The 20,740-nt window shown below is 37.3% G+C and overlaps 1 protein-coding gene across 4 annotated transcripts in view; it reads left to right on the top strand.

Moving 5' to 3' along the window:
• The window catches only part of ano1a (anoctamin 1, calcium activated chloride channel a), a 41,853-nt gene that overhangs the window by 11,448 nt on the left and 9,665 nt on the right, over window positions 1–20,740 (top strand). For 2 of the 4 annotated variants that reach the window (XM_077519319.1, XM_077519317.1), the window contains exons 3-18: window positions 3,779–4,099; window positions 5,143–5,241; window positions 6,304–6,455; window positions 6,831–6,885; window positions 7,053–7,104; window positions 11,477–11,532; window positions 11,708–11,749; window positions 12,552–12,616; window positions 13,985–14,119; window positions 14,430–14,590; window positions 15,161–15,246; window positions 15,924–15,935; window positions 17,039–17,110; window positions 19,020–19,094; window positions 20,310–20,511; window positions 20,658–20,740. The exon at window positions 20,658–20,740 is cut by the window's right edge and continues 29 nt beyond it. In XM_077519319.1, the coding sequence (XP_077375445.1) occupies window positions 3,779–4,099; window positions 5,143–5,241; window positions 6,304–6,455; window positions 6,831–6,885; window positions 7,053–7,104; window positions 11,477–11,532; window positions 11,708–11,749; window positions 12,552–12,616; window positions 13,985–14,119; window positions 14,430–14,590; window positions 15,161–15,246; window positions 15,924–15,935; window positions 17,039–17,110; window positions 19,020–19,094; window positions 20,310–20,511; window positions 20,658–20,740 (1,668 nt within the window). Of the gene's footprint in view, window positions 1–1,017; window positions 1,193–3,778; window positions 4,100–5,142; window positions 5,242–6,303; window positions 6,456–6,830; window positions 6,886–7,052; window positions 7,105–11,476; window positions 11,533–11,707; window positions 11,750–12,551; window positions 12,617–13,984; window positions 14,120–14,429; window positions 14,591–15,160; window positions 15,247–15,923; window positions 15,936–17,038; window positions 17,111–19,019; window positions 19,095–20,309; window positions 20,512–20,657 lie in introns of those variants that run through there. The other 2 variants (XM_077519320.1, XM_077519318.1) reach the window with 2 other exon arrangements.

Raw genomic sequence — 20,740 nt, 5'->3', positions numbered from 1 at the left:
TGTTTTTCACAATGAAATTCGAGTTTTTCCCGTACCCGCCTCCGTTCAGCCACACAGAACATTGAATTTCCTAATTTTTGCGTAAATACGCCTGTAGTCTATAGCGTAAACTTTTGTCACGAACATGGCATGTCATTTTGACAATGAACCTATTGATGAAGGTGCCGCTTAATTGCGCAGGGAATTAAGTATTCGTCGCAAGATTGTTATCAGACCGCACATATATATGCTGGCATTTCCGCACCGTTTCACATCACAGTCCATACATACACAACTTAATCAGTCTTTACATTTGCAGCATTAGCAGACGTAGTCAAGTGCGCTCACATCGCAGCATATATGTATTGCGCTACATTTTTTTCTTATACCCATTTGAATAATGTTTTTAAATTTCATCTTAAGTCAAGTGCACTTCTCCCTGAGAATGAATTTATAAGCCATCATTCAACAGGTTTCCTCTGTAATATTATTGTGATTGCAAAGACTACATTTAAAATTACGCATTGACTCGAGCAGCAATGTTCTCCCAGGCCGCCTTCCTCTATGTCAGGGGTGTCAAACATAAGGCCCGCGGGCCGGATCAGGCCCACAAAGGGGTTTAATCCGGCCCACGAGATGATTTTGTAAAGTTAAAAAAATAAAAATAAAAATGTAATGTTGGACTAATTAATCAGTCAGCCACAATCAAAATATGATTACAGTTGAGCTCCATAATTTCGGGCTGGCACACAAATAGCGCAAATCTGCGTATAATTGACGACCATGGTTTTTAAGTTATATACCGTTATTTTACCGATGCGGGCCACTTGGGAATATATTTTAATATGAGTTTGACACCCCTGCTCTATGTGGATCCGCTGCGGTGTTGCACTTTTTTTTTTTTAAATGAAGACATGTTCAAATTTGCCGTATGATCGCATTAAGATTTTCATTTGAAAGGGGCAAAAAAATAAATAAAAAATTGCGGAAGCAGAAGGCGCGGCTCGGCTTCCCCGTTCCTCCAGGTGCACCTAATCAGCATTGATATGACTGACTGGAATCAGCTGTGCTGGAACAGAAAACGCGGGTCTCCTATCTGAGGGGATGTGAACTCGTTCAGGGTTAATCTCACAATTTGTTGAAGCTGCTTTGTGAAATACACCCCAGGTTGGATGCGTCTGATCTTCCTCACATAAGGCATCCACCTCTTCTGGTAAATTAATGTCCTTGTACTCTATCCGTGTGTTTGTGTTTGTTGATTTGCAGTTTTTTGATTGTGTTGTTGTTGTTTTTTTGTTTTTTTGTTTGTTTTGTTTTTGTTTTGCTATTTATCTTTCATTTGTTTTTGTTTTTTAATTTGCTGTGATTTTTTTAATGTTGTATTGGGGTGTTTTTTATTTTCTGTTTAGTTCTTTGTTTTAAGATTCACTGTTAGAAATTATGTGTTGTTGTTGTTGTTGGGGGTGGGGGTGGGGGTGGTGTTTTTTGATTTGTTGTTGTGTTTTGCACATTAGGGCCACCGTACTTGGCAGGTTTAGCCAAAAAGTAATGTCTTAGGATCTGTTTAAATTGAAACTTGAAGGTTAACACTTGAAACTTAATTGAGTGAAAGGCAAAGTTGTGCTTGAGCTCGAGACAGTCCTCCAATAAATACGACCACATACTGTAGTTTGTTTTGAAAAGGTGCCGACCATGTGTTACTTATTATAGTTTAGCGACCTCTAGTGGCCATGTTAAATAGTGGAAAAATACTAAAGAGGGTTTCAAATCCGGTCCGTCTGATCTAATGACGAGTGTTTATCTCACTGAGCTATTTGTTCAGTGACTGTTTTACTGGATGGTTAGCTCAGTAAGTTAGATGTTCGTCTTTTGTGCAGAAGATCCGGGTTCGAGTCTCAGTTCGGGATTTTTTTTTCGCTATTTAACATGACCAATAGAGGTCGTTAAACTACAGTACGTGACACATGGTCGTATTTTGATGCATGGTAAAACGACCTAAATGGTCGTTATCGTTGGAGGACTTGTTGAGCTCAATATCATAAACCTCCATTTGTGTATCATGCGCCAAACAAACTGTTAACTTGCTAGCAGTAGTGTTACACAACACAATAGTGTTGCTGTATTAGGAAGCCTAATTTCTATTGAAAAAAAGAAGGAAGTAATAGCTAAACATGACAATGGCATTTGTTGTTTGTGATCTGGCTGGAAAGTTTGGACTGGCGAAATCTACCATCTGTACTAATATAAAGATAAAGAGAGCTAACGAAAGGAGTGGCTGTTTTGACCAACCAAAGACAAACTATAGAAGATGTAGGAAAAAATATCATTGGTGTGTAGAAATGGAACAAAAAAGCTCCCTTGCTTGGGCCGATTCCAGAATCAGAGGTTTATGGGTGCTGAGCCAGGCCAGGAAAGATCAAATTTGAGTGTTTTGTACTTTTTAACGCAATTCAGTTCCCACACTTATGAAAGACAAGCATAACACTTATTGGGAAAGTCTGTGACCAAACTATCAAATCTGACAAAAGCTTATTTAAATCTTGAGCCGTACCCAAAGCAGGAATAGATTGAATTTATTAACAAAATATATTATAACCCTACTAATATCTTGGTTACTTGGTAACTTATTTCGATCCAGCAGCAAATCCATCCATCCATCCATCCATCCATCCTTCGAACCGCTTATCCTCACCATGGTCGCGGACATGTGGAAGCCTCTCCCACCTGTCAATGAGTGGGAGGCGGAGCACACCCTGAACTGGTCGAAAGCCAATCACAGGGCACACAGACTAACTACAGCAGCACACTTAAAATTAAATTTAATTATGCAATTTATTTTCTACCGTGGAACAGCCATCTTTAGAGAGGATATAAAAATATCACAAATTGACCTTTTGGGCGGACTTTTACATTAATTGCAATCCAAAACAAATAAAACACAGTAACAGATATTGATGTTTGTGAATACTTTGATACTATCGACAAGGGTCGCGGGGGCACTGAAGCTCACCCAGCCGGCTTCGGGCAGTAGGCGGGGTACACCCTGAACTGGTTGCCAGAAAATTGCAGTGCACACAGAGACGAATAATCATCCACAAGCACACCTAGGAATAATTCAGAGCGGCCATTTAACCTGCCATGCATGTCTTTGGAATGTGGGGAGGAGACCGGAGTACCCGGAGAAGACCCACGCAGGCACGGGGAGAATATGCAATTTCCACCCAGGAAGGCCAGAGCCTGGACTCGATCTTGCATCCGCAGCACTGGGTCGTGCTAACCAGTTATCCACCGTGCCGCCCACTTGGATACTAGTTAAAAAAAAATAAAAATAAAAAATCCTCTCGTCTGCTCCCTGTGTCTTAATACACACAAACACACATGACTAAAATCCAACCAAAACAAAGATCATGAGACATCCAAATAGACATGAAAAAATGGCAACTGTTGAACTGTTGCAGCTGTTTGTTTGTTTTTTTTGTTTTTTTTTAAATTATGTAAATATTATTCATCGTCTTGCCACCTTTATCTGCCTGGAGCAGGGCAGGGCCCTGTTTGTGTTTGTTCTAAGTGAAATAAATTTAAGGTCAAATATGATTAACACTTACTCTTGACAACTCTGCACTGAGCAGCATAAGGGCTGAACCTACTTATTTTACAATGCATAACAAATAATTATGGTGTGTGTGTATAAATATATATATGTAGGATTACAGTACCTTTGTGAAAGAAATAATTAAAAAAACAATTCACAAAACAAAATCTATCATTCTCTTTGTGTTTTTCTCTTTCTTTCCTCTAGCCCATGAAAAATCTTAATGCTGAAGACAGAGCACCATTGTGCCCTCAGTTAGGCCCATACTTTGCTGATGGCCAACGGCGAGTGGACTATGTGCTTGCTTACCACATCCATAAGCCTGGCAATATTCGTCGAAAATCCCCCAAGTTTGGAGACGACAACTTCATTCGCCGGCTTCGACGTAGTTTGAGCATGAGAAGCAGCCGTGCACCATTACAGCCCAAAGAAGACCCTGAAATTCATGAAGATGACAAGCGACTCAGGCGCGAAGAGTTTGAAGAAAACCTCATAGAGACTGGATTGGAATTGGAAAAGTCCGATGAGGTAAGACAAACTTTTTTGAGTCGGGTGCAGTTTGCATGCTAAATAAACTAATGTTAGATTCATAGATGTTTCATTGAATAATTACAAAGAATCAAATGAGCTTCACTATCAATCAAAGGAGACATATTGTGGAAAATTGCCGGTAGTAATACTGTACTCTATGTATCTACTATCTACCGTATGTACTGTATATTAAGCAAGGCTTGAAATAACTTTTTCCTTTGAGGAGCAGTCAATAAGTTCTAATTAAAAAAAACAAAAACAAACAAACAGCATTTTACACATCCTTTTGCATTGATATTTTGCTTAATTTTTCACTGAACCCATTTATTGTTTCTGGAGAGGCTGGTTGAATAAAAGGCTACAGTGACCCATGTTCATTTTGTATGTTTTATTAGAAACTTAATAACTTTGAGCAAGACATGTTCAATAATTCGTTATCGTTTGAGGTATTTTGATGAGTCCATGTGTTTAATAGCAATAAAAATTCCAATAATAATCCTCAATTTGCAAATTGCTTTACTTCTTGTTGCTGCAATTTTAAACTTTTTCAGATGTCTTAATATAATGTCATTATATTGGCTGATTGGCTGCTTGCTTATACTTGTGGACGAAGAGCGCAGATTGTGAAGTCAAATTATTTTAACTTGTGGATGCAGCAGTTCAGTTCTGTATAAACTGCATAAACAGCCAAACAACTCCACTTACCAAACAAGTCAGTGCTACTTTATCAAGCTAACACTGTTAGCCAATGAGAAACTGTTTATTCAACAAAACTAAATGCGGCTCTGGTGATTTTGTACAAAGTCACTCCGGCTTATTTAAACTACAGGGTGCCCCCTCCAATATGGATTTAAGTACCAAAAATAAAGAAATAGACACACCATTTAATATTGACTCTAATATGTCATAAATGAATTACAATTGTAATTAATTCACACTAAAAGAAAAGATAATATCAACAGAAGACAATAAAATATGTATCTGCTGTGCAACTGTCAATGGTTTATGCATGTACAGTATCTCTTTGAAACTCTAAACAGTGCAAGGTCCCTGGAATTGGCTTTTTGAAGATCCATGCCCCATGGAATGTCCTGTGTCGGGAGGCTGAGTTCATGAAGCTCAAGATGCCAACAAAAAAGGTACACACTAAGAAGTCCAGATTCAGGGATTAATTAATCAAATGTGTATTTACACTTTAGAGAAAAGCCATCACTTTGTCTATTCCTCAGGACTAAAGGTGATGATTAATATGGATATTCATCTCAGTGAGTACAGGGAGTCCTTGGTTTACATGCCGGCTAACTGCATATGAGATTCAGAATGGGAGTAATTAACCAGTTTGTGCAATGGAATAGGGATACATCGTCACATACATTGTTCATGACAGTCACTGATAGCTGGTAGAGAGTGGTACATACGCCTTTGGTGCAAACAGCGTGGGTACAGTTCCCACTCACTGACTGTGTTCGTGGTCGTCTGTCTCTGTATGTTCTCTATGACGGACTGGCGCGGACAGTTCAGGATGTAGTATACCTTTTTTCCAAAGTCAGCTGGGATAGCACCCTGCGACCCTCAACAGGATAAGTGGAATTGAAAATGGATGGATGGATGGCCGAGAATAGTTTTCATTCAAACAGTATTTTGACTGTAATTCTGACTTCACCACTAGACTGCGCAGGATCGGGGGCACAAACTAGTGCAAATTGTAGGCCAGTCCAAGCCCAGGTAAATGCAGAGTGTTGCGTCAGGAAGGGCATCCGGCTTAAAACCTTGCCAAATGATTATGAGCGCTCATCGCAAGAATTCCATACAAGATCTGTTGCGGCCCAGGTTAACAACCACAGTATGGTTTCATGTTTCATGAAAATCGTCCTAGCATTCGATTTTCATGCTATTTACTCTAATTACTGCATTATAGCAAGTTAGTGCTGGACTACAGTGCATTTTAAATTATCTTTGGGTTCTGCCGCCATACGAATGGAACTCCAACGTAAACTGAGGATTCCCTGTATTATATGCACAATTTTTGTTTTTGTCAAACCGTATAAAGTTATATGCTTATGTAACATTACAAATTCAAAGGTGATGCATTTCATACATGATCAACACGAATGAATTGTCAGATCAAAGAAAATGTAAACCACTGACAGGCAATGTTCAGTTCAAATGAACACTATTTTGTTCCTCTTCCTCCCTTACAGGTTTTTGAAGTTAATCAAGGAAATAATATTGTTGAAAAGATCCGACTGTTCATTCACAAAGTCACATCTCCTTTGCACCCAAAATTGGACACCAATAAGCCACAAAGTGTGAAACCACTCTCTCACCCGTTTTCCAGAGAAAAGGAACACCTGTGAGTAAAATCTTATTGGGTTGAACGTTTTTGTTTCACCACTAATACACCTTGTTGGCATGAATATTTTTTGTTTGTTCAATAATGGTAGCAGTGTGATATTTAAGATGAGATTTAAGCATGATCATTCTGCGCTATGCAATGTATGTTTTTTTTTTTTTTTTTTTTTTTTTTTTTTTAATACAAAATGACACTGACACCCAGCATAGTCACCTGAAATGAGACCGTATATTGCACCCATATTATTGTATTTTTACTTGCTTTATTGTATATTGAGTAGTACGAACTGTTGATAGTTATTCATAATAACATGTAATTGAAATTATAGCTTAAATAAGCATCCAAAATGGGATCTGTTTTGGCTGTCGTCTCTAGATTTGATCTATCTGACAGAGGTAACTTCTTTGACAGCAAGACAAGGAGCTCAATTGTAAGTATAAATATAAATAATGAATTCATGCAGTATGAAAAGGTGTGGCTTAAACACAAACAACTCATATATATATATATATATATATATATATATTTAATTATTATTATTATTATTATTATACTAGATAAATCAATAAATAACTTTGATGTTTTCTGTGTTGCCAGGTGTATGAAGTGCTCAAAAGGACAAGATGTACAAGTGCCATGTACTCAATGGGTAAGAATTCTTCAAATCACTCTAATTTCTTTGTCAACTACAAATCCAAGTCCATTATATCCATGATATGTTTTTTTTGTTTTGTTTTTTTTGTTCCCCCCATTTATTGTTTGTAAGGGACAATGCACAAATTTGTAAGAAAATCCAAAATTTTGACCTAATTCAGCTGTATGAATCCAGGCAGCTTCTTGCACACTTTTTGTGGAGGTATATATCACTGCATCGCTGGCATGCATTTGTATATGAGTAATGTGTTATTTTGTATTCAAGCAATGTAAACATCTGCTGCTGGTCTTATTTGTTCATGAGACGGTCCAAAACAAGTGGGATGGAAATATCTTCCTGAATCACGTCATATTCATCCATGCATCTCATCTGCGGTTGGCTGGCAACCAGTCGAGGGTGTACCCCGCCTACTGCCCAAAGCCAGCTGAGATAGGCTCCAGCACCCCCCTCGACCCTTGTGAGGAATAAGCGGTCAAGAAAATGGATGGATGGATGAATGGACTCATTCCTCATTAGGGTTGCAAATGAGCTGGAGCCTCTCACAGCTGACTTTGGGCAAGAGGCGGGCTACACACTGCACTGGTCGCCAGCCATTTTATTGCAGGGCATATATAGACTAACCATTCACGCATATAGTTACTTACACCTCTGGACAATTTCGAGTAACCTAACAGCCAATGTCATGTAAGCATGAAGGAAAACATTCATAAACCACACAGGACCCAGGACTTGAACCCTACCCAACCATAATTACTGCACACAGTATATTCAATTTCCAGAAGGAAGTAGGATTTACTGTAGATAGATCAGTGATACCTTTTCATATGTCTTGGTCTGAAATCAAAAGTACTCACACACTCCAATAGAATAAAAAGAGAGGAAAAAAAACGTGATTCTTATGCCTCTGATTGTGCCTTTACTATTTCCCGAATAGCTCACCCTCAGGATGAGAGTTACCCATATGGTGGTGTGTTTACCAAATATAACATAGAACGGAAACGCATGCAGGCAGAGAAACCAGAGAGGTATTCTTGCACGCAGATTGTCTGAAAACGTGAAGAAAGGTAACACTGAGATTAGGGAAAGTCTTAAGTAGCTGGTGGAGATTGCTAGGGAAGGAGGAGGAGTTCCGATTCAGTCACCAGGGTAACAGAGTTGTGAATGAAACATTAGCAAATTAAAATTTTGTATGCTAAACCCTGCCTTTCTACTGCTCACCATACACTGGAAGCAAAAACGGCTTGTCCGATTCTCTATGATACCATTCATGTTGAGGTACAACTAAATCTAAATTTCTGATTGAACAGTATTTCTTTTTAACAAGTCATGTATGTTGTAATGTTTCCCGGCTGTATATCATAAATATAATTTTTTTTGTGTATATGTCATTGAGAAAATGTAGGCCTCCAGGTAATCCATGTTTTGCTATTTGTATAAAAAAAAATTGAGAAATGTAATTACTATTTAGCAAATTTCGAGAATGAGTCGAGAAATCTTACAAAACAACTAAGAAAAAATGTGTGAGAGCTTTGAACCTCCTTGGAGAAATTCCCCTCAGGAACATAAAACAAACGTCAGTGTTTCTGTTTACATAACAAGCACAGGGCAACTGAAGACTTTAACTTGATCTGAAAGTGAATGTCCTTATAATGTGAATGTGCTTGTGAATATTTGCTTGTCTAAAAGTGCCCTGCAATTGGTTGCAACTCAGTGTAGGGTGTGTACCACCCAAAGTCGGATGGGACAGACCCCAGCATGCCCATCACCCAAATAAGGATAAGTTGTACTTAAAATGGATTGATGCATGCACATTTGTTTGTGGTCTTCTCTGTGTGTGTGTGTGTGTGTGTGTGTGTGTGTGTGTGTTTGTGTGTGTGTGTGTGTCATGAGAAAACATAAAGCTATTATTATCACTATCAACAGATATCTTTTTTTCAACACCAGCTTAAACGATGCCCTGTGATTGGCTAGCAACCAGCTCAGTGTGAACCCTGCAACGTTGCCCAATGCTAGCTTAGAGACTCTAGCTCACGCATGACCCTAATGAGGACAAGCAGTGTGGATAGCTTAAATGAATAACAAATGCCTTCTAGCTGTGGTGTGCTGGTGTCAAATTGTTTTGCACATGGGTCCAAAACTCAAAGCACTCCTTGGCTGAACAGGATAAACATTTATTGAAGAGATTTGTATTTTATTTTGGGTTTTTTTTAAAGAAAGCTTTTGATTTAATTATTAATTACATTTAAAAAGAATTTATTTGCAAAAGTATTTTACATGTTCATTTTATTTACCTTTTTAAGTAATTTATTGATTTACATTAATTAGAGTAAATTATAAGTAATATAATTTAACATTTTAAAATGTCAATAACTGCTACATTAATATAGATAGATAGATAGATAGATATTGGCTGTCAAATGTGATGAGGATACACACATGCATTTTTTTTTTCTTTAAATCTGCTCTCTGTAACAATTTGGCCAAAAAATATCTTTACACAAGACTGGATTCGGGTTCGAATTTCCCGCCCTTCTGTCTGCGGATGGACATCAAGTACCCGTTGTGTATATGAAGAAGGCTGTTGCAGTTTAATTTTTCGTCAACATGTGGCAGTATCATTTCGAAATTGAATTCAGTAGCTTTTAATTCAGTTTTTAATACTTTCATTTAGACTGCTACGTTTTGGTTTACAAATAAATGACAGAGATATGTGAATAAATGGTAGAATGCAGATGTTCATTTACCGGTAATTAATATTTACCTGATTAACTGTTGCATGTCAAGTATGAAATTTTACATATCACTGTATGCCTGTATTACTTAGCACCTCCAATTTCAATTCCAATTCACAGGAGATGTATTTAACTTAGCATGTTTTTATTAGTGTAGCGATAATTGGGTCGTCGTTAGCGACAAATCAATAATTTGGATGGTATTGAAGGGGAGTTGTAATTCCCTCAGCAACCCCTAGGGGTACCACATTGCCTTTGCTTGGTTTTAAGAGCAACATGAAGGATAAAAATCTGATATCAAGTGTGCATAATCTGAAGTCGCTACTATGTTTAATTATGGAGTTATGGAGTTACAGATGATTTAAACAGGTTGGAATTTCTAGAACACACATTTATTTAGTAAATGTCACACATACAGCATCAATCAGCCTAACCTTACTATCAAACTGAAATATAATGTAAATGGGATATTCTCTTGAATATCTCTAACCTTGTCAATAAAAAAAAAAAAAAAAAAGTTTAAAAAGTCATTACTACCTTTTCCGAACACGGGAGCAGTAGGAGCACCGCAGGACACAAGTGAGTTAATTGTGACAAATAGCACCTTTGGATTTACCTTGTTTGATGTTATCAAATGATAAGAATATTTATATTGTGCCTCTTTTGTCAGATTATTTATGGAGGAAATAAGGACCCTAAGATACAGTATGTGAGCCTCTAATTTGGTGGATTTCCACAAGCCTTCAGTTTTCCGCCACAATCTTCTTAAGTCCAAGATATTACTATTTATCCAAGGGCATGGTTTCTCACGAGTAACATTATTAGATTTGAATGGAGCAACTCCGTCCAAGATTGTAGTGCACTGAGAGTTAAAGATAAATTCCACTGCTGGGCTGGATGTGTCGTCATCCATGTGAAGGTAAAACCACCTGGGAGGCCACCTGGGACTCGTGAAAGCAACAGGTAGTCCAGGGAGGTGGGTGAGCACATAAATGCTGGAGGAAATCATTGTTTGTAGCTATCCCAGTTATTGAAGCGACATTCCAAGAGAAACTACATTAGTAGTTGAAGAGTCGAGTCAGGCCAAGCGGATAATCTTGCAGCTGAGGATGTGCTGCTCAAAAATAAATAACACAACATTTGCTACTTAGTTTTGTTGTTTTCATTCCCAATTACAAACATGGTAAATGATGCTGTTACATATTGCACAGCATTGGCTTAATTACAGCATACATGTACCTGTACACCAGAAACCTATCTGTTTGCCCCATTTCCCCAGGTTTGTTTAAAAAAAAAAAAAAAAATACCCAGTGCATTTAAATTGCCGTCAATTATACAGGTATTATTCCTATTTAAGGGCTCACCTGATCCCACGCGAATAGACATAGACGACTATCTGAATATAATTAAAACCAGAGAATAAGTGAACTCTGCTTCCTGCAAGCCTGGATCACTGCAGGATTTTTAAAAACAGTACTGTAATCCTGTTTATTTTTGCTTATGTTCTAAAAACTAAAATTTTATATTACAGCGAATACAGGAAGACACACCAAAAAAAATAAAAATCACTTTTTGTATATATTTTATGAGTATTATGTCTGTTATGTTTTGGATTATGATATCAATTCTCACAGGGATCACCAGTCTGCTTGCCAACGGTGTTTATACAGCCGCTTATCCTCCTCATGATGTGAGTATCTGAGAGCAGGTAACATTTTCAGTATGTGGGGATGGCCCCAGAGGCTGCAGAATTCTGGTACCGTTTTATAGAATGTGTGGCCTCAAACAAATAATTATCATGCAACTTCTAAATTCTGTGCTGGTGTGTTGAAGATATTGAATTTAATGGTGTTTGAATGTTACAGGGGGAGATAGAGGGAGTCAATGCCCAGTCCAATGACAGAAAGGTAACCAACAGACACAAGCATTTTTGAGACACTAAACGTGAACGAAAACTCACCAAACTTTACACACACATCAGGCCTGGCGAAAAATTTTATATTGTAAAGTCGACATACATGATAACAGAAAAATGGCTCCGTAGCGCCCCCTACATAGGTTTAACGGATCCCTGTGGCACCTGTAGCACATCCAGATGAACAAAAAAGTATTTGATAGGTGTACCCTAAAATAGGCACGAGTCCAAACATGTGCATGTTAGATTCAGGGAAGACTGTAGATTATCATTGGGTGCACATGTGAGTGTAATGTTTGGAATGAGGATAACTGAGAAATTCATCACATTATCATATTTTTAAATCTTGAGTTGAGACAACTTAAAATATATATACCGGTAGTGTGTTTCAACATTTAAAATTGGTTTACATTAAGTAAAATTTTTCATGTTGAACTGACGTGATTGTTTTAAGAAATAAAGCAAACTTTTTTATTTATTTTTTTTTATTTTATGAATTCTGTTTTTTTGTTTTGATCCACTGTTTCATTTATTCACTGTGTGCGGTGCATCTGTGGTGGGGCACAAATCCTGACGGATCCTGATTTTCATGCCAGCACATGGCTCTCCGTGTTAGTCAATTTGACGACCTGCCCAAGGTCAACGTCAAATGCCTGCTCATTATCACCAATGTTCAGAAAATATTCTATAATTGTTGACAGTAGCTCAATCGTCAAGTTAGCATAATGTGTAATTCATATGGTTATTTCCATATACCGGTAATTGGAATGTTTACTGACTATCTCTCTTCACAGACACTATATGAAGAATGGGCCAGCTACAGTGTCTTCTACAAGTATCAGCCCATTGGACTAATTAGGTGAGATTCATTGTACTGCTCCTAATATAAGGCGGGAAAATTAACGGGGTCCATTTCACAAAGCAGGTTTAGTGAGAACCCTAAGTCTCTTAACCCTGAAATGCGAGAAACTACGTTTTCCATTTCAGAAAGGGAGGTAACTGAAACCAGAGAAAAGGGGGTAACTCTAGCCTGTTTCATAAAAGAGGTAACTTAAAGTCTCAGTCATTTACTGGAGTAACAGAGTCTATGAGAATCTATGAACCTAACCTAGTTGGTAGCAGGTTTACCACAATGAACCTCAAGGTTCTCTCTGTCTCCGCCTCCTTTCAGCCACACATTTCCTCACTCATTCAGTCAGATGGCGAGTTTTGGCGTAACATAGATCTGTTATTTAAAAAAAAAAAAAAAAATCAATCATTAGGCTTCTCCATCTTTCTCGCAACTGTTAGCTACTATACTACCATATTCTTTGCGCAAATCTATTGCCATGTGTGGTAAATCAGGCGCAAATTCGCTCCCAGCTGTCAGAATTTGTGGGCGTGTTTGTATATGATTAGAGCAATATCCTTCGTGAAGAGGTGGTTAACTGGGCGCAGACTGCGGGTGCAGATGTGGAGCAATATTTTGCGCTCTTAGCAGACGCAGCGCATTCTGAGTGAATCTACCCCACTGTCTTCTTACAGATTGTAGCGTTCAGGTAGGAAACTGTCCATCCATAATTTGATTATATTTCGATTCAGAGAACTAAAATTCTGTTTGATTGCTTAGAATGCATCTATTTATTTTATTCTTGCTTACTTCTTTTAAAGCAGTGTTAAATGTACATCAAATGTATGCCCACTATCTTGTCAAAACAACATGAAATTGATAAATCCATTATAATGTTACATTTGCCAACAAATGTTTTTCAGCATTTCAAATAGCTGAATATATAACTATTTAAATTGGGCTCTATCATAGCCACAGAAAGATCAAACTCGAAACAAATGTTGACATATTTTGTCATTTTAGTTGGTTTGGAGTTTTGGAATTACATGATTCTCTCGCGAGAGTATCTATGAGAAGCTGTGTACTAACTCCAGTTGATTACATGACAGGACATAGTCTTTATTTTCTTAGTGTTAATAAAAATGAGAGTAAATCACTTCTGTGACCTATGCTGGCATAGCACTCGCTTATGATCGCTATTTTTTTTCAATCTGCCAGCATTATGTTAATAATATTATATATATATATATATATATATATATATATATATATATATTAAAATGTAACATTGATCTATTGAGAGTTGTTTACATTTTCATTGTGATACGTACATCTAAGAGACGAAAATGATTACATTTTCATTATTATTTTTTGTTTGTTTGTTTTTTTCCCCCACAGGAAATATTTTGGGGAGAAGGTTGGACTCTACTTTGCCTGGCTGGGAGTCTACACACAGATGTTAATCCCTGCTGCCATCGTTGGAGTAATTGTATTCCTTTATGGCTGTGCCACTGTTGATGATAATATACCAAGGTATACTGGAAATTTTTGATTTATAAGACATTTGATGAACAAGCAGAAACTTGTTACTTTAATGCAGGAATCCAGTCATCATAAAAGAGAATGTATCTATTTGTTTTTAAATTTCTGATGAAATTGTACATTCCTAAATTCCTAATGAAACAATATATGATCAATATATGATTTGTTGAATTTCTTAAAAAAACAAAACAAACCAAAACAAAAACACCAAATTATTTAATGTAGAACAAAACTCAAATGCTTCACATGCATAATCTTTTTTTTCCCCTTCATTAATTGTTCTAATTCTGTCTCCCTATAGTATGGAGATTTGTGATCCAAGGAACAACATCACAATGTGCCCACTTTGTGATCACGCTTGTAGCTACTGGAAACTTGTGACAGCATGCGGTACTGCACGAGCCAGCCACCTCTTCGATAACCCGGCAACTGTCTTTTTCTCCATCTTCATGGCCCTGTGGGGTAAATACAATTTCTTTTCCTCTATAAATAATACTCAATTTTACTGTAAATCTCCTTCATATAATATATCCATCCATCCATTTTCATAACCGCTTACTCCTCACAAGGGTCACGGGGGTGCTGGAGCCTATCCCAGCCGGCTTCGGGCAGTAGGCGTGGTACACCCTGAACTGATTGCCAGCCAATCGCAGGGCACACAGAGACGAACAACCACTCACACTTCATATAATAATAAAATAATGAATGTAAATAAAACGTTTAAAAAGAATAATTTATATCCATCCATCCATCCAAGATTAAAGCCAGTCAATTAAGTCACAACTGGGGGTTCAGTATCTTGCGCAAGGATACTTTGATGTCATCACAATGGCATGGGATTGAACCCATAACCTCTGGGTTGGGAGATAACTACTCTACCACTGAGCCATGCCTTACTTGTGTTGTATATAGCAATGATGTCATCAGCGACTAGTCAACGATGGCATGAGTTTCAACACATTAGTGTCAACACAAAAAATCTGAATATTCATTATGAGTTTTATATTTAACTGTGTATGCTTGGTTGTATAGCTGTTCTCTTTATGGAGCACTGGAAGAGACGACAGATGCGACTTAACTATGTCTGGAACCTGACCGGCGTTGGAGAGGAAGAGGAGGTGAGCTGAATTACAAAACGTATTTCAAGATGTTTTCCACAGAGTTTTACAATTCTCTGTTTGCGTTTATATTATTTTGGCACAAATCTTGTATCATTTTCCAATGTCACATAAAACACATAATTCTATCAAATATGATAATATAATAACGCAATTCTAACAATGAGGAAATGTAGTCTTGACACGCCTTGACACCTTGATAAGAAGAGATGTGAAGTGGTTTTACATGTTGATTATGAGACACCTCAAGTGCCTCATACATGGTTGACAACATCCAACATGGTCAAATAATATGAGATGATAAAATACTGTATAAGGAAGAAAGAATTATGTGTATTTCAAACAGACTGAAGGGTACACTTTATATTTATAGCACTTGTACAAAAGCACTAAAGCTGTGTATTACAGCTACCTGATTTAGTTTTTTAAGATTATGTAATATTTACTGTTGCTATTTGCACAAATGTAGTGTACAAATTAAACAGTCGGTAATTTTATGGAAAATAACAAAGAAAATCTGTTTTCAGAAAAAAAGTTACAAAATCTCACAAAATACTGATGACTGATATTTCTGCCACTATTATTAAAAAAGCTGCCTATCTGTAATGTATGAATTATTGTATATCATATAAACAATGGCTGACATGTCCCTTTTTTGTTTATGGTGTACTTTGCAGGAGGAACATAAGGTTTGACTTGCTTTACTTTTACCTCTATTAACACTTTAGTAAGTCTTCAGTACAAGTTTTACCGACATTATCTGCTTCCTCTCTGTCAATGCTTTCTTTATCTTCCTGTGACTCTCCCGTTGGGGCATTATTTTCAATTTTTGGATTTCTTGGCCAGCTGTACTTTTTCGCTAAGCATTTATTCTTTCTGCATTCCATTTGTTACTGCAGGCTGCTATATGGGTGAATGGCTGCATATGAACATTAATGCGAGCATGGAACATGAATTAAATATTATTTTGCACTCATCAAATACATTTCAGAAAAAAATGTTATTAGCCCTGTAAAGTATAGCAATGTTGGTGGTTCTGTAGCGGTAGGAAAACATTGTTGAGTAATGTGAAAATTGAACCATCAATTGTTTGAGGATCTTACCTGACTAATTCCCGTCAACCACATCCACAACTAACACTGATTTAGCTACTTAAAAGTTAACATGACGTCATGACAGTTTTGGGTATGTAAGATATGTGTGGCCTAATAGGTATTTATGAGTTTATAATAGTATTTCAGGGAGTGGTTGCTCAACTGTGCATCACCCAAACAAAGATGAGCAGTTTAGGGTAAAAAAAAAAAAAAATGATGTGCTCATGTGCAGGCTGTAGTGAACCAAGGTCAAATTGCTTTCACATCACATGAGAACCGCACTAGAGTGCGATTGAAACCCCACTGAGACCACCACGTGTAAGGCAATCTCTGTGCGGTTGTTGTTTTTTCGGAGCCAGAATTTCTGAGCCCTGTGGTCACATCTGTCCAACTGAACTCCACCAACGGGGGACACAAACTAGAGTACAGTCAAACTGTGCTAGTGTGAAAGTATCCTCAGTGTGGATGTGTCTGATGCAAGACTGTGTACTACACCAATCTTGCAGTTGAAACTCACTGTCAAGGGAATACTTCTAACCCAAAGATGTTGTGACCCATGTATTTCTGTTTTTTCTCTCCTTATTATTTGTTTGGTGTATTTCATATATGTGTACATATTTACAAACTCCTTAACTCACAGCCCCCTTAGGTTTTTTATCAAAGATGATATTACCGATAACGAATTATGTCTTTTTCAGGACCACAACCGAGCCGAGTATGAGCTCCGTGTCATGCAAAAAGCAATGAGACAAGAAAATTCAGTCTCTAAGGTAAAATACATGTAAATGTACAGTAGGTTTCCATTCATCTATAACAGATTAAATGCTATTATGTCAAAGAAGCCCTGAAAATATGATGCTTATCCTATTTGGGGTCATAGGCTGGGGCCGATCTCAGATAACTTTGGGTGACAGGCATGGCGCATCCTGCACTGGTCACCCGTAGGACACGTAGACAATCAACCATTCACTCTTACTCTCACCTCTAGAGGCAATAAAGAGTTATGAGCAGAGATTCACACCCAAAACCTTTTCATTGTGTGGAAGACTCTACAACCAAAACCCATAAAAGCTAAATGCACGGGTGGACAAAATTGTACCCCTCTGTTACTGAAAGAAAAGTCCAAAGTGGTCAGGAAAATAACAACGCTGACAAATTTAATAATTTTTTAAAAAACAATTTGAATGTAAATGTAAAAAATGCAAATCAGTCATTGCTTTTCAATTGTGGTTCAACATAATTATTAATTATGAAATAAAGAAACAGGCCTGGACAAAAATGTTCGTACCCCTCGAAAAGATAATCAAAATAAATAATCTTCAAATAAAAAATAATTTGTGCACCAAGCTGTGCCCTCCAATCAGCATCATAGGTATCTTCAAATTTAGAATGTTTAAAAAAAAAAAAAAAAAAAAAAAAAAAAAAAAAAAAGTTTGACCGTATCCACTTGCTGTCAGTCATTTTGTAAATAACATCATTGTTAAATGTCTGTAAGAAGCAAAGGAAGCAAAGAGATGTGAGTGAATTGGAAGGGGAACCTGTTACGTGAATAGCAGAATTTGGATCCAAGTGCCAGCAGGACACAGAAGTGAAAAAGTAAAAGTCTTTATAGACAAAAAATACAAAGTAACAACAGAGAGCAGCACATGGAAGAAAACTAGATAGACATTCTGATGTATCATTCAGTAACTCCAGCTAAAACCACATTTTCAAAAGATTGGAGCGCAGGTCTTATCTCCTGTCACTATACGGTTGAGGAAGGTTTTGTCACTTTTGTGACACTTAATTACTCCAAACAAGCTTCAAAACAGGCTTGCATGTGGGTGTCCGGAAGTTGTCTTGGACCCCCGTGACACAAACCAAAGTCAAGTTTCCTCACAATACAATATTTGCAGCACTTCCATGGCTTGTTCCAAAAGTTCAGGAATATCATCAATTGCGATTTTACAATCTTCTCTGACTAGTTACTCACCCCTAGCACTGTCTCCAGGATTAACCACGCAAAATGGCCCTTTACTTCTTTGTCTGTTGTTTACACTTGGATCTTTTTCTTCATCTTTGCTGCTCACTTTTTTGACAGGGCCGTAGCCTATTGCACCATTCCCATCAACTTTCTCCAATATTTTCAAAATGTGTATTATTATTCAATCAGCTCTTTGCTCCTGATGGACACCTTAATGATGATATTTCCAAAACGGCTTACAGGACGTGGCTATTAAAAAATATGAACTACAGTATACAATAAGTCGGGTAAATTGAAAGGGGCTCATTGTTTTTTTGATTGTGCCTCATATATACATTAGTGAATTATAAATTATAATTATAAATTGTAACTAGTATATGTATAAAAGCCAAATGTTGGGAAAAATGAGCATTTTTCTCTTTGCTTATAAAGAAAAGAGTGCCTGAGTCTCTTGACCCCATTCTCTGTTGGCTTGATGATGACATAGTAGCTTGAGGCTGAATGAGCTATGCTCCACTGGAGACGCACAGCCATTCTGTTGACTGTACAATATATGTTTGGGGTATGTGTACCATATTTTTATATAATGACCAGGCTGTGGCTATAAAACAGTGTACAGTATATATTTTCAACTACTGTATTCGGTAATCCAGTTAGCTCCAGATGCAGTGTTTTTATGTTTGTGTATTTTAACTCAGTGTATGTTTTTATGTTAGGATGAGAAAGTGAAGCTGACATGTACAGACAGACTGCCAGCTTACTTGAATACTGTGGCCATGATGGCTTTCATGGTGAGTAACGCGTCACTTTCAATTTGATCCTTTAACAGCATTTTTAAAGAAATGTTTTCACAATATCCTTTGTGCTCATTATGCTTTATTCAGTGTGCATAATTTAAGTCAAATTAAATGTTGACGCATCCCATACCATGAAGCTCCTAAATAAAAAAATAATCGACCTTCCAATGTACAGCCATCGTACGATCCATGCCATTGCAGCGAATGTTGCTCTGCTTTAATAAGGTTGATTCAATATTTGCGAGTGCAAAGGCTAATTCCGGCATTAACCTCGGCTACAAAGTCAAATTAAAGGAGCGTCATTGCAGTACAGTATGACCCCTGTGGACGTGAAATAAAACATGTTCTAATTCAAAAGTGTGATTCTTACTACATGCAAAGTAATTCATGTCGATCATGCAATGATTATGAACCCACAGCCATTAAAGATTGCATACATTAAAATATGTCATAGAGTTCTACGTATTGCATAGACATGAAGTTGCATTATTTTATCGTTCGGTTAAATTGGGGAAAACATGAGTTGAGCATCTTGCACTTGTGATCACCTTTTGCAGTTGCCAGTTCACAAACACTGAGATGACTGTAGTAGTAGAAATGTTATTTGTCAATTTGGTTCATGCCTACATTAAAATTGTGAGTCAGAAACGACTTCCCGGCCGAAGAGAGGGTTGTCTTTTGGGTCCGGTGTCATTCCCACACAGGAATCATGAGGAATCCAATATGCGCTACACAATTGTAAAAGCGCAATGTATATATTAGTCGTTTTATGCAGAGTAACTCAACAGTATCCTGTGGCCTATTTAAAAAATGGTTAAAGATGCTGTGAAGTGACAAAAATGTGTCTTGAAATATTGACACACCGCACAGAAGAGGTCGAATTTGTCAAATTTGAATGGAAAAAGAAAGTGGAAAAAAAAATGGCCAACTATATGAAATAAGGCTTGCTGCTACTGTTACTGTGGCTTTCTCAGGGCATCTAGTGAAAACGGGGATCTTATTAAGACTAACTGAATTCATGAAGTGGGAAACTTTTAAAATTGTGAAACAAGTTAATAAATCTCTTTGAAGATGTGAAAGTTTTAAAACTTAAAAAAAAAAAACACAACAACAATCAGAATTTTCCATAAAAGCAGTGATGCAGTAGATTAATCCTTCACTGGGTTCTATTGTGAGTCGTCAAAATGTTCTCTTTCTTCTTTCTCACAGATAGCAGTGACTTTTGTCATTGCCTTTGGAGTTATCCTCTACCGGATTAGCATTAAGTCAGCATTACACATTAGCAGCTACCCTGCAGCGCGGTACAATGTCCGAGCCACCGTCAAAACAACAGCTGCCATCATCAACCTCATCGTTATCATCATCTTAGATGAAATCTATGGTGCTGTCGCACGCTGGCTCACTGTACTTGGTAAGAAACAAATTCACTCAAACAATAAATATTAGTGTTATCATGTAATGTTATCATGTCTGGAATTGATAATTCCCCAAAAAAGAGACACATTTGATTCATTTTAATTTTTTAATTTTGTGTTTTTCTTCTTCAACTTTTTGCAGAGGTTCCAAAAACAGACAAAAGCTTTGAAGAGCGGCTTATCGTCAAGACGTTTATTCTGAAGTTTGCCAATGCTTTCACGCCT

The sequence above is a fragment of the Festucalex cinctus genome, chromosome 4 (assembly GCF_051991245.1).
Source record: "Festucalex cinctus isolate MCC-2025b chromosome 4, RoL_Fcin_1.0, whole genome shotgun sequence".
Lineage (NCBI taxonomy): Eukaryota > Metazoa > Chordata > Actinopteri > Syngnathiformes > Syngnathidae > Festucalex > Festucalex cinctus.
The sequence above is the reverse complement of the archived record's forward strand: the minus strand, read 5'-3'. Positions and strand labels throughout refer to the sequence as shown.